This window comes from Acytostelium subglobosum (genome assembly GCF_000787575.1).
Source record: "Acytostelium subglobosum LB1 DNA, scaffold: scaffold19, whole genome shotgun sequence".
Lineage (NCBI taxonomy): Eukaryota > Evosea > Eumycetozoa > Acytosteliales > Acytosteliaceae > Acytostelium > Acytostelium subglobosum.
The window spans coordinates 69,792-83,034 of NW_012236514.1; the positions used below are offsets into that span (position 1 = coordinate 69,792).

General features: G+C 41.5%; 5 protein-coding genes across 5 annotated transcripts; 1 reads left to right on the top strand and 4 right to left on the bottom strand.

Moving 5' to 3' along the window:
* Positions 1-131: 131 nt before the first annotated feature.
* On the bottom strand, positions 132-1,841 carry SAMD00019534_086200 (hypothetical protein; the record flags this gene model as incomplete). Its single annotated transcript, XM_012895977.1, has 2 exons — positions 132-1,453; positions 1,532-1,841. 2 exons carry the CDS (start codon positions 1,839-1,841, stop codon positions 132-134), a joined length of 1,632 nt encoding a protein of 543 aa, XP_012751431.1.
* A 922-nt stretch (positions 1,842-2,763) lies between these two features.
* SAMD00019534_086210 (hypothetical protein) lies at positions 2,764-7,089 on the bottom strand (the record flags this gene model as incomplete). The annotated part of the gene is made up of 10 exons (XM_012895978.1): positions 2,764-3,751; positions 3,820-4,106; positions 4,162-4,405; positions 4,468-4,653; positions 4,708-4,832; positions 4,892-5,194; positions 5,264-5,458; positions 5,525-5,625; positions 5,690-5,946; positions 6,017-7,089. 10 exons carry the CDS (start codon positions 7,087-7,089, stop codon positions 2,764-2,766), a joined length of 3,759 nt encoding a protein of 1,252 aa, XP_012751432.1.
* Positions 7,090-8,339: 1,250 nt separating this feature from the next.
* Positions 8,340-9,363, top strand: SAMD00019534_086220 (hypothetical protein; the record flags this gene model as incomplete). The annotated part of the gene is made up of 2 exons (XM_012895979.1): positions 8,340-8,549; positions 8,629-9,363. The coding sequence occupies 2 exons, from the start codon at positions 8,340-8,342 to the stop codon at positions 9,361-9,363; spliced, it is 945 nt and encodes a 314-aa protein (XP_012751433.1).
* Positions 9,364-9,400: 37 nt separating this feature from the next.
* SAMD00019534_086230 (hypothetical protein) lies at positions 9,401-11,413 on the bottom strand (the record flags this gene model as incomplete). Its single annotated transcript, XM_012895980.1, has 1 exon — positions 9,401-11,413. The coding sequence occupies one exon, from the start codon at positions 11,411-11,413 to the stop codon at positions 9,401-9,403; it is 2,013 nt and encodes a 670-aa protein (XP_012751434.1).
* Positions 11,414-11,777: 364 nt separating this feature from the next.
* Positions 11,778-12,656, bottom strand: SAMD00019534_086240 (hypothetical protein; the record flags this gene model as incomplete). The annotated part of the gene is made up of 4 exons (XM_012895981.1): positions 11,778-11,857; positions 11,935-12,130; positions 12,211-12,537; positions 12,648-12,656. The coding sequence occupies 4 exons, from the start codon at positions 12,654-12,656 to the stop codon at positions 11,778-11,780; spliced, it is 612 nt and encodes a 203-aa protein (XP_012751435.1).
* Positions 12,657-13,243: the final 587 nt, after the last annotated feature.

The window sequence follows — 13,243 nt, forward strand, 5'->3', positions numbered from 1 at the left end:
TGGTGGGTCTACCATTCATTCACTCACTCATTCATTCATACTTCATCCTAATTATAATTATAATAATAACCGGTACTATTCCAAACCACACTCTTTCATTCATTCATTCATTCATTCACACACTCAATCATTCATGGTTTGATGGTAATGAACCCACTTCCCATCGATTTGTCAGGCCATGATATGAAGAACAATGATTGAGTCATCCTTCGCAAATGTACATCAGATATTGTACGGTTGGACAATTGACTGTCTTTGATGTTGAGATCTATGGACACCTCTTTGATTGTTGGAGGTAAGCATTGTAACCATTGGATAGGTATCCCTCCCATGCGTATATCTAAATTGCGAATCGACTTGGGCAATCTTGATGCAATGGCTGCAAACTTTGTATGATCACCACGAAGTAGCTCCAGACTGGCGACTGTAGGTGGTAGGTGGCACAGACTGCTATAGTCAAAGTGTTGACCACACTTGAAAAGCACCATCCGTACCCCATGTGGAATTGTTCCAAACTGTGGACCATCAATCGATACCAATGAGAGTGATATGATTGTTGATGGTAATCCAGAGAGATCGATCACCTTTGTTGTGCGACGAGGTTTGAATACAACTATCGTCAGATACTTGAGTCTTGGGAACATGGTCGAGGTGATAGTCGAAACATATCGTTCGGGAAGATGGGTGAGTACCAGGTCATTGAGGTGCTCAAATGTCATGCCTTGATTGAGTGTATGATGGGAGTAGAGAACAAGGGTGTCGAGTGACGGATGGCTGATGATACCAGTGCCTTGACCATGAACTTGAAGGTCTGTTAAGCTGTCTGGTAGCTTGCCAAGTGGCCTCATGTATCCATCCGAGAAGTAAAGGAATGTAATAGATGGTGGAAGTATCGCCTTGTTGATAACATATTCATAAGACCTGTAGAACATCAATGTCTTTAGGTTGGGTGGCAGTGAGCCAGGTAAAAATGCTGGTATATTGTGATGCTTGCTCAGTTTGAGTGATTCCAAATGAATAGGTAATCCACCAGTTAATAAGGACTGGCTGTATCGCGCATTGGTGAGGTCGAGATACTTGAGAGTATGAGGCAGGACTTTGTTAAACGGGTACACCTCACGCTCACTACTAATCTTTAGATTGGTGAGCGTCGCGGGCAATGCATGGAGTGGCAGTGGCGGGATGTTTCCATCGTTGTATCGATTCTCATAAAAGATATTGAATGTTATCTTTGTCAATTGAATGATTGGTGGCAACGCGATGATGTCGCCATAGCAGAAGTATGAGATGTCGGTCACACCACGGGCGATCAACCCTTCAAACAAAGGAATAGCACTTATCCAGAATGATTGTTTGAAGCCAACAGCATCATTCAAATCACTAAAGGTCACCGAACCAATAATTGGTATATCCAAGATATCCTTGATCATAAATCTATCTGTCTGTTGTGCCTCTAAGGTAACCATAGATTGATTGAATGTATATGTGAATGAGTGAGTGATAATCAATCAATCAATCAATCAATACTTACTTGTAACGAATACATAATCATATATGTTTGGGAGGTTTAGGACTGGTTCAATGCAGATAAGTATGTTTAGATATTTGTTCTTTACAAGTTGATTGGTGATAATATGTTTGTATGATTGTAGATTGGTTGATGATTGGATGTTGCCCAGACTATTGTACATTGGCAATTGGGTATCATCCAATAAAATATACTTTGATCTCTCTTTGAACAATCTCTTGCAGACCAATGACAACATCAAAGAGTCAACTAAACTATCACTCAGATGTGATGCAATCTCCTTTATCAACAATAATGATAAAGTGTCTATCATTCTCTATCTCTATCTCTCTACAAATACAAATGAAAAATAGTGATGCACTTCAATTTCCAAGTCTAAATTGTAGGAGTACCCCAAAGTATCCATTATCCTCTAAATTATTCAATCTTTTTGGATGCCCTTGGAAGGAAATATTGCAATGTTTAATGATTGATTGAATTTAAATCAGAGATTGATTGATCGAATTTTTAATAGAGGTGGTTGGTAGAGCACCAGTTGAGTTTGAATTATGGGTATCATTTATTGGAACTTTGTGGGACCAGTAAATTGGCTCGTCAGGAGCATCGTCGACGGGAGTATTTTTTTTTTTTTTTTTTTTTGACTAGAGTGGAAGTTTATTATTATTGCAAATAAATTGGCGTCATTGAAGAGGCGGGATAATGTATTAAATAAATAAAAGAAGAATTAATTCTAAAAGGCTCCAACGAGATTCGAACTCGTGACCCCTTCCTTAGGAAATTGGCGTCATTGAAGAGGCGGGATAATATATATAAGTTAGTCGATTTTGAATTTTCTTGATTTTTTTTCTTTCTTTTCTTTTCTACTGTAGGCCTCTGAATTCGGCCACCAAGTATTTGTTGATAGTTGGCGGCAGAGGCGGAAGACGGATGTCGCTGTTGCGAGTGCTGAGGAATGGCAATAGGGTTTTGATGAGTGGCAATAGGGTTTTGATGAGTGGCAATAGGGTTTTGATGAGTGGCAATAGGGTTTGTATGCATTCTGTGAGATTCGAACTCACGAACCTTGCGGACCAGAACTTGAGTCTGGCGGATTTAACCACTTTCCTAAAAATGCAGATGAGATAACCATTGTCTTGGTTCTGTTTTTAGGTTAGTTTTTTTGGGAATTAAGCCATTTTTCTATTTCATTGAAAATTTTTCATCCAAAGAATTTGTGTCATTAAAAAATGTTCAATTTATTGCTTCAACTGTAATTGAAGTAGTTTGATTTGGTTGTATACATCATCTTTGGAAGTAGTGGTGGCAGATTGTCCAATCAGATACCTCAGCTTTGAAAGTACTGATCCATGCTCCTGGATATCATTGTCGGACGAGTTGAACACTCTGTTTGTGATTTGATGTTTCATCTCTTCAGACTTGATGGCAGCAGTTGCAATGATTGTCTTGGGGAGATCAGCAATTCTTGCAACATTGAGACCATAACTATTCTTGGCAGGTCCCCTAGTGACCTGGTAGAGGAACACAACATTTGGAATTTGGTCTCCTCCATCAGTCTTTTCCTCCATGAATCTCATATGATAGTTGGATACATTGTTGGGGTAGTGTGTCTCTAGTTCGGCCAACAATGGATAATGTGTGACAAACAGACAGTAGCACTTGAGTCTCTCCACGATATATTTGAGTGATGCATAGGCCAGTGACACTCCGTCATGCGTAGAGGTACCTCTACCCAACTCGTCCAGGATTACCAGTGATCGTGATGTAGCCTCGCGGAGGATTGACGATGTCTCTTGCAACTCGACAAAGAATGTTGAGCTTCCCTTCTCAATGTTGTCCCTGGCTCCCATCCTCGTGTAAATGGCATCGACCACGCCTAGCTTACAGCTCTGTGCAGGGACAAATGATCCAATCTGTGCCATGATAACAATGAGTGATGTCTGTCGAATGAATGAGGACTTTCCACCCATGTTTGGACCAGTGATAATCATTGCTCGCTCACCATCCGATTTGAGATTGACAGAGTTTGGAACATATGTTCCATCACCCAGTAGTTGTTCGACGATTGGATGACGACCCTCAACAATCTCAATGCCACTCTCCTCTGTAAACTGTGGACGCACGTATCCACTCTGACATCCAAGTTTGGCCAACGAATATAGACAGTCAAGGTTGGCCATCTTGCTGATCATATTTGAGAATAGTGAATAGTCATTTGAGAACTTGCTGTAAAGTGATATGCAAGTCAGTGATATTGTACATTTGTGTGCGTGTTTGTTGTTGATGATACATACCCAAGGAAGTCTAACCATGCCTCCTTTGCATTGATGGTAAGCTTCTCCCTGTTCTGGGCCAGTACCTTGAGCAATTGAATGATCTCGGGCGTATGATACCTGGCAAACTTGGTTGTGGTGTTCTCTTTGATCCACTCCTTGGGCACTGGCTTAAAGTTGAGAGGCAACTCAATCAAGTACTCTAGGTTGTTTTTTGGCTGGTGCAAGTACTCCAAAGTTGGCTTGTTCAACTCCTTGCTAACCTTCTTCAAGTGTTGCTTCAACTGTTCCTCCACCTTGGCAATGCTCTGTTTGTACTTTGATTAGTGAATGAACGGTGAACAATGAGTGGAGCATGCATACCTCTTTGGTCTCCTTTATCTTGGGATAGACAGTGTCATCAGTCCACAATGTATCCATCTCGTTCTTGACAGCGTTCTGATGGAATATTGATGTGAGGAAGAAGTCCAATCGCTCCTGGAACAACAGATTAGAGTTGACAATGTTCTTGCCATTATTGATCGTTGTGCTGTCCGTGGCAAATATATCCTGTAGTAGTTTGGACTTGAACTGATGAAGCTTTCCAACACCCATCAAATCAGATAGCCTACAAGTTGTGTGAGTCTGTGTGAGTGATGGAAGATGGTCAATCAAAGCAAGTTAACTTACTTTTGGAATGACTTCATGGTGCTGATAAAGTCCTTTGGCTGGCATTGTGCCTTGTAATATATCTTGGAGAGGTTCCTTTGGAGATCAGGTATTGAGCTCTTTAGGAAGTTGGTGAGTGTCTCGATTGCTGGTGTTCCAAATCCTTGGATGATCTCTTGTACTGCATCCTGTCTCTCAACAATCAAACTAATCAATGGTTAGTGTTTGATTGATTGATCAATATACTCTGTGATCACATACTCTGTTCTCATCAATGGTTTGCAGATCCATTCGACAAACAGTCGTCTTCCTGCAATCGTTTGTGTCTTGTTCATCACCCAGTACAATGATCCTTTCTCCTTCTTGTTCCATTCATTCGCCAATATCTAAACAATAATGTAGGATATTAATATGTATGAGTATGAGTCGAATTGTACAATCATACCTCTAGGTTCTCAATTGTGGAGTGTGGCAGGATGAGATGGTTGGACTTTGTGAATGCTTTGAAGTTACTGGCAAGGTTGAACACTGAGGAGAATTGAATGAATTCTTTGAGATAGCTGAGTTGGATTGATAGACACACCAATTGTCCACGTTCCATCTTCCTGATCATTGGAAGCACACCGGTGGGATCTTCACCACTCTCGTAATACTCAATCATTGTGCTGAGTGCAGTGTCATAGTCGTAGAGCTCCTGCTTCATCGTCTGTACCCTAACATTGTTCAGCTTACAATATGTCTTGATGCACTGTTTGAATGGAATGGAGTGGAGTAAGCATGTGTGTTTCTATCATCAATGATGATGATGGATAGTTACCTTCTTGGTCAAATTGGTAAGGTTCCACTTTGGTTGTTGAGAACCATCTGACATGTCTGCTGCTGTTCCACTCTGGTCTGGTGGCAGCAACACCTCGGATGGCTTCAAATGTGTCAGCCTGGTCTCGAGATGAGTCCTTAGCAGGTCATCTTGGAATGTATCATATATGATCTCACCAGTACTGATTGATACAGCCTGTCCATGACATTGAATGAATGAGTAAGTATGATTGCCATGTTGGTCTTGTTTCCACCAACTTACAATGAATGAGATGGAGGTCCTTTGGCTATCCTTTGTCTCCTCAACAAAGGCAACCAAGTAGTTTGGTGATACATTCGATGGATCATTCTCATTGACGTCAACTGATGGATGGAATGAGAGTGAGTTAGTGAGTGGGACTGCATCAATGAAGTGTGCAATACCTACCATCATCAACGAATGTAGATGTTGTGTATACTCTGGTCAGCTTGCGATCGAATGGCTGAGAGCGAGAGGTTGACAACTGTTTGAGTGCAGCGGTCTCGACTTGTTCGACGACACCAACCTTGTAGCCGGCATGTACCAAACGACGAAGATGGAAATGAAGTCGTTGCACTGGTATGCTTGCATTGAGAAAGTTCTTTGCCACATAACTATAGATGTTCAACACCTTGTTGGCCACCTCTGCATCTGCTCCAAAGAACCTGATTGATTGATTGAGTGCGTGAGTGAGTGAAGGTCTATGATGATGCACGGCTCACTGGTACACCTTACTTAAACTTATAGCCAACCTCGACCATGAGCACTGTGTCTGGATGACTCTTCTTGAGTGCTACCACTTGCTGCTCCAATGGGGTGTAGCTGACCTTGGCCGTCTTTTTGGCCGCTGGCTTCTTCTTCTTCTTGGAGTCATTGTCATCTTCTTCGTCGTCGCCTCCCTCTTCCTCACCCTCCAGCTGACCAGATGTGGCTCGCTTGATGGCCTCCTGTCGCATAAAGGCCACTGTATCCAATCCCTTCATCAGCCTGGCCTTTGCCTTGTTGTCATTCTTGAACACTGGTGTACCTGGAGGCAGTGTCACCTTGCCACCAGCAATCACTCTGGCAGGTGTCTGTTGTGCCTGGTCCCCTGTGTCCTTGGATGATGTGTCGTCGAGTGAGATCAAGTCGTCCAAGGTGTCTTTGCCATCCTCTTGAGTTGGCTCATCATCCTCCTCCACTCCTTCATCCATTATATGATCATCATCAGACTCTGGTTCCTCATCTGATGGCTCATAGTCATCATCACTATCCTTCTTCTTCCTCTTCTTGCCAAGGACAGAGTTGTTCTTGTTGTTGTTGCGGTTGTTGTTTGACTTCTTCTTGGACAATGGTACATCTTCATCGTCGTCCTCTTCATCGCTGATGTCGGGCATGACAACATCAACCCTCTTGACTATTCTTCTTCCACTGCTTGACATTGTGACAGTTGCAGGCTTGTCTGGACTCTTCAACTCCATACTAGCTTTGATTGATCTTGACTTTGGTGATAATGATGATGTAGTAGCAGTTGATGTTGCAGCTGACCTAGTTGTTGTTGTTGTCTTTGATTTGTTTACAGCAGGTACAAAGTCCTCATCATCTTCATCATCAAAGATGTCATCCTTCTGCTTCTTTGTAACATTGGATATCGCAGTCGTAGAAGTTGTGGAAGTAGATATCTTTGACTGAGCTGCTGTAGTAGTAGATGTGTTACTCTGGTCAGGTGTCTGCTTGGCAACCAAGAATCCAGTCAGAGTTGACTGCTTTGGATCAGAGGTAGCATTGGATGCTGTGAATGATTTAGGTAGTCTTAATCGTCTACTCATCTCGTTAATGTTGTTGTTGGTGTTGGCGATCTATATTCATCTAATAAATGGAACAAACATATCCAATACTATACCATCAAGTGTCAGTCAGAGTTGGTTCACAATTCATAAAAGAATGGCGCCATTCTCGGAAATTGAATCCACCCCTCAACTCACATGGACAACTAACTCTTTACACCCACCTAGGTGGGTGTTATCTCAATCATAACAATGTTTATTGCAACAATTACTATTACTATATATCTACCAACTATCCATTCTTTAAAACTTGGAAATCAATTTAAATGACCACGTTTACCAAACCATACTAATCAATCCTGAGACGACCAATAACTTATAATTGCCCACCCATTATCATTGATGGTTGACGAAAGTTGCCCAAAGACTTGATAATGTAATAATACCAAATTGAGAGGTAATGAATACACCTGTTTAATTGTTCGCTTAGGATTCCAAGCGTATGCAAACATTTTCACCCTATGCGATCTACCGTTTGATCATAAAAATACGAGTCTTGGGAATCAAAGCGAAACCATCCGTGTGTGTCTTTTCAAAAGTGTCACAACTTCTATAAATAACCATTTTTGGTATTCATTCAATCATCAATCAAACAATAACAAATAATAACAAAGAAACAAACTAACAAATAATAATCAATTCAATTAATAATTATATTTATATTTACTTAAATAATAATGGGAGCATACGATAATAATAATAATAATATTAATAATAATTATCGAGATATGGATGTTAAATCCAACGATGATGGTAGATCATCACTTGGAAGGTGTTGGCATGAACTGTGTGCAGTACTAAAGATGGCAGTACCAGTGACATTGTATAATGCAATGATGCATATTCTACCAATTACAATCAGTTTGGTAGTAGTTGGATATTGGATACCAACTCAATCAGATAATAGTCCCATATGGGAGGATCAATATGTACCAATGGTAAACTCAATGATATGGTTATACGGTATTGGAGCCCTAGTATTTGCCATGCTCAACACTCTAGTGATACTCATTCGTCGAGCCATCCAAAGTGGCAACACCTACGAAGTCGGCACCCTACTCCAACGATCAATAATATTCACGACTGTACTCACTTTTGTTCAAGGTATATTTGTTCAACTTCAATCAATTAATAACTTCATTCTTGATATTAACATTCCTTCAAAAATAGTTGGTGTATCGATTGGATATAATAACTTTGATCCACATGTATTTAAGACTAGTTATGTATACATGAATATATTGCTGCCAGGTCTATGGTTCTACAATATTTCAGTGTGTCTTCATAAGTTCTTGGAGGGACAAGGAAAGATTAATCATTGCCTCATCATATCAGCAGTATTCCTGGTCCTTGACACTCTCCTTACCATATTCTTTGTTTATGGAGTTGGTAGTTTCAAAGGCTACGGTATCAATGGTGCTGCCATCGCAAATACCATTAGCGTATGTAATCAATCGATCACTCAATCAATCACTTAATCACTCAAATTCCAATATTAACTCAATCAATTTTATTATATAGAGAGGAATGTTATTCTTTATTTCGCTAGGATATATTATGATTGCCAAGTTCAACTGTGATGTATGGAATGGATGGTCAAAGGATTGTTTGAGTGCCAAGGGTGTTAGAGAATACTTGGGACTTGCCTGGCCAGAGGTACTCGAGGCATTCTACCTTGAGATGGCATTGGTAGTCATCTACACCGTTTCAAGTTGGGAATATGTTAGTTTTAACATTGCTTTGGCTGTATTCCAACCATTGTTCGGTCTGTCCATTGCACTCCAAGACAGAATCAGCAAGAACATGCAAAAGTCAAACATTCATAAGGCTTCACGTGCAGCATGGGTCACCATCGGATTTGGATTTGTCTATATCATCGTCGCCGGAGGAATCATTTTGTTGGCCACATACTTCAAAGTCAGCACCACACAAAGATATAACTACAATACCTTCCTACTCAATACCAATCCATATGTTTTGGAAGCATCATATGGTGTAATGATGATGGTCGAGGGAGTCCTTAGAGCTGTTGGTAGATACAAGACTGGAATCATCCCATCATTCATTGGAATCTATGTCATTGCATTGACATTCATCCTCTCAGTAGTCATCATCGAAGGATCATACCTGTTCCTCTTTGGTGTACCAATTGGATTTGTATCAATGTCCATTTGTGTCCTCCTATACCTACTGATCGTCAATTGGAAGAAGTTCTCAATTAACAATCAATCATCATCATCATCATCGAATGTGTAAATATATTTACAAACTTTAATAAATTATTATGTATTAATTATCTGTCTACATTCCAATACTCGTTCAAATACTTTGGCTGAACTGTCTCGACAAAGTTCTTCCTCCATTGTTTGATGAACTTTTGGATGCCTTCGTCTCCACCGGCCAACACCTTGTCCATCACCAACTTCTCATGTGGCACATAGTTCTCATTCTTGCTCTTTGGATTGCTCTCGATCAATGCGATCAGATCCTCTTCCAACAGCTCTGTCTTTTCCAAGTGCTCCAACACCTCCTTCTTCATCTGATCCAACTTGTCTGCTGGTACATTTGGTTTCTTCTTTGGTAAATATGGTGTTGTCTTTGTAGTCTTTGTCGTAGTCGTCGTCGATGTCGTAGATGTAGTTGATGTCGACTTCATTGACTCGTCCTCGACCTCCTCATCGACATCGACTGCCACCATCACCGTAGCAGGTGGTAGTTCTTTGGCCACCTTATCAGCGGCGGCTGACTGCTTGGCCTTGTCACCATAATAGTATCCATAGAGGATGATGGCATGCTTGGACATGCGTAGAATGGTACGATCGAGGACATAGTTCTGAGTGGTGTCAATTGGCACGTTGTACATGTTGGAGATCATCAACTTCATAATGCTAAGTCTCTTGTTCATGGTGAAGTGGCACTGACAGCAGAGGATGACGACATCGTGAGATGAGTGACTCTTGACGTCCAGTGGCAGGTACTGACGATATGAATGTGGTACGATTGAGTGGCGCAGGATCTTCTTGGTTGTGCCACACACAACACACTTGTTCTCCTTGTTGCTCAAGTAGTACTTGTCGTTGGCGTGACCGTTTCCCTTTGGATTGAACGTCAACTTGATAGACAATGGGTTATCGCCTGTGATCTCGGCCAGTCCACGGTCAACGTACCAAGCGACCTTCTTCTTGCTGACATTGCACAGCAGCTCTCCCTCTGGGCTGAACATCAGACAGTTGTCATAGAGTACTCTGTCGTCTGGCACAGTGAAACTGTTTGTAGACTTGATCTTGCCATTGCTGCTGCCACTACTACTACTACTACCATTACTGTTGCCCTTGTCCTTGACTTTGAATGTGGCGTTGACATAGGGTCGACAAAAGTCCATGGCCGACGGCGATGGGTTGGGTGGCTGGACACGAGAGCGGTACGTCTGGAGGAGACGCTCAAAGATGGCGTGTCCCAACCATGCATCGCTGGCCGCATAATGAGTCTGTTCGTCGGTCAACTGCTTGAGTTCCCAGTGGCTGCAACGAATGTGGTGGCTCTTATCAACGTTGGCGTTCAACGCAGACATGGCAAGGCTGGACAATCCATTGCCAGCAAAGTTGGTGACCTTTGCCAATGGGACCAGATCGACGCAACCCATGACAATTGTTCCAAAGTTCTTGAATATAGTCATGGCGTCCTGACTGATGGCCACTCCCACCTTGAGTATCCTTGCGTCGTTCAAGATGCCCGCCAAGGCCTTTGGGAAGCGATCCATGTGCAGGCATTGAAAGACAAATGCTTCGTCTCTGGTACTGAGTTGTATGATAGCCACTCTTGGTCCTCCAAAGCCATGAGATGATGACGAAGATGGGGTAGATGAACCCTCATGCAAGTTCTCATGTGACCACTCGGCATCAAGTCCAAGCACAGCATTGTCCAATGCTTCAACACTCGTGTCTCCTTCAATTAGTCGTTGGGGCAATGGTGATGACACATCTTCCATATGCTCGCCCAGTAGCGGTAGGTTCAGGCTGGCCAGGATAGAGTTGTGAAGTTTGGTCATCAAGCGATCGGCTTCATCAGCAGAGTCAATAACATGTATCTTTACATTTGATGGCAATGTAAAGTATGGTTGTTGTTGATGATGATGATGTTTCTTATGACCATGTTGTTGTTGTTGTTGTTGATTATCTTGTTTATCATCCTGTTTCTTTGGACCATATCGTTTGTATATCATCCACATTAAGTAGATGGTGGCAAGGCCTCCAGCGGCAGTTCTTCCAACAAGTCTCCATGACTGTGGCGTTAATGATGTATTCATTGTTTGTTTGTTTGTATTCTTGTTAATATTGTGTTATAACAATAAGTATTCATTCAAGTTAAGATTATATTACTGCTGAATGCATTGCTCACAATTCTTCGCATTTGTTTCTCATTCAAATTCAGCAACTCGACGAAAAGTGAATGAAAGTAACTTGATAACTTGTGAGTGTGCCTTTTGGAATGATGACACGACCTTGGTTCGTTCTCAATCTATGTCTGACAAGATCAATGTGGATGGATCGATGATGAGTCGGATCGGATATATGTTGAATATACCTGTTGCCATGATCCATTACATCTGCTATATTACTATGCTCTGTACTTTGTTTATTCTATATTGTGTTGTTGATTAACTTAAATATTTAAACTCTGTTGATTGCTTGATTTACAATTTGTCCTACAAGATATGACTGTGCCATTCCCTTGACCTTCTTTCGTGCATCTATTGTTGTTTGGATTGATTGATTGGTTAGTAGTTATCCTTGGACCAAGAGTGATATAGTTTGTGGACAAACATACCTTTGGCACACTTTATATATCCAAACACGTTGACAGCTGAAAGACTGAGGCAGACGAAGCAAACGATCAGCCAGCCAAATGACAGACGAAGTAGAGAGATGATGCTAAAGATTGTTAGCAGGCCCCAGATCAATGGTGTACCAATAACACCGACCCAAAACAGGAATGACTCTGATTGATTGATCTGACTCTTGTTCTGTATGATTGTGATGTGAATGGAGTATCAGTATCGATGTGTACATGATGCTATCCTGTCATGTATGTTCGATGTCGTACTTCTAATGATTCAAAGACCCATTGATCTGAGCCATCGGGCTTGATCTCATTCCACCATCGCAGTCCGACTAGTAGACGACCAGTGACATTCTTGACGGTCCAGAAATCGAATGCTGCGCACAGTGTAATGATAATGAATGAGATGACAAAGCCGATGCCAACCAGCGACGCCAACAGATATAGTACGATGGCGCACACCTTGAAGAAGAAATGGAAGAACACCGCTACCGGGTGTTTCTGTGCAGGTTGTGGTGCGGCCTGATCTGAAGTCGTCTGAAATGGTGCATCGACTGCTGCTGCTGGCTCCTCATCCTGGAATGGTGAATACTATTTATAATCATATCATCCACATTGAGTTAGCTATATATCCATCATCATCATCGAGTATCCGTATCATTCATTCATTCATTCAATATATTGATTCGTCCTGCGCATACCTTCATCATTCTTGATCGTCAATTTGTGATGATTATGTGTAATAATAATAATAATAATAATAATGAATGAAATGAAGTAGTACTTTGACAATGAGATAGAGATAAATAAAGAGATAGAGAGAGAGAGTTGTTGTGTGCCTCTACTTAGCCTGTTTGCCTTCAAATATGTTTGTTTATTATTATTATTTGGGGTTGTTTGGTGTGTGAATGAAAGGGGAGGAAGTGATCATGGTGCACATTTATTAACAAACACACACTCTTCAAAATTCATTTTCTCACACGACAGGGTCAGCCCGCGATAACAAGGACTGCATCTATGCCAGCTGGCAACCTGGGCAACAAGATGTCAATGAATATAATGTCAATCATGATAATAATGCTAGCATTATATATGTATGCTTGGAAAAGGATGAGTATTATGTTGTTATTGTCGAGTAAGAGTTGGGGAAAGATCGGACATTGACGGTCGTGTTGGATGGATAAGTGTCGGTCGCAAAGGAAGGAAGGGAGAGGTTGGGGAAGACTAGGGCTTTGGCGATATTGACTACTACTAGTACGACGTATCTTGGGATGAATGATGGTGAGGCTTGAGGAGG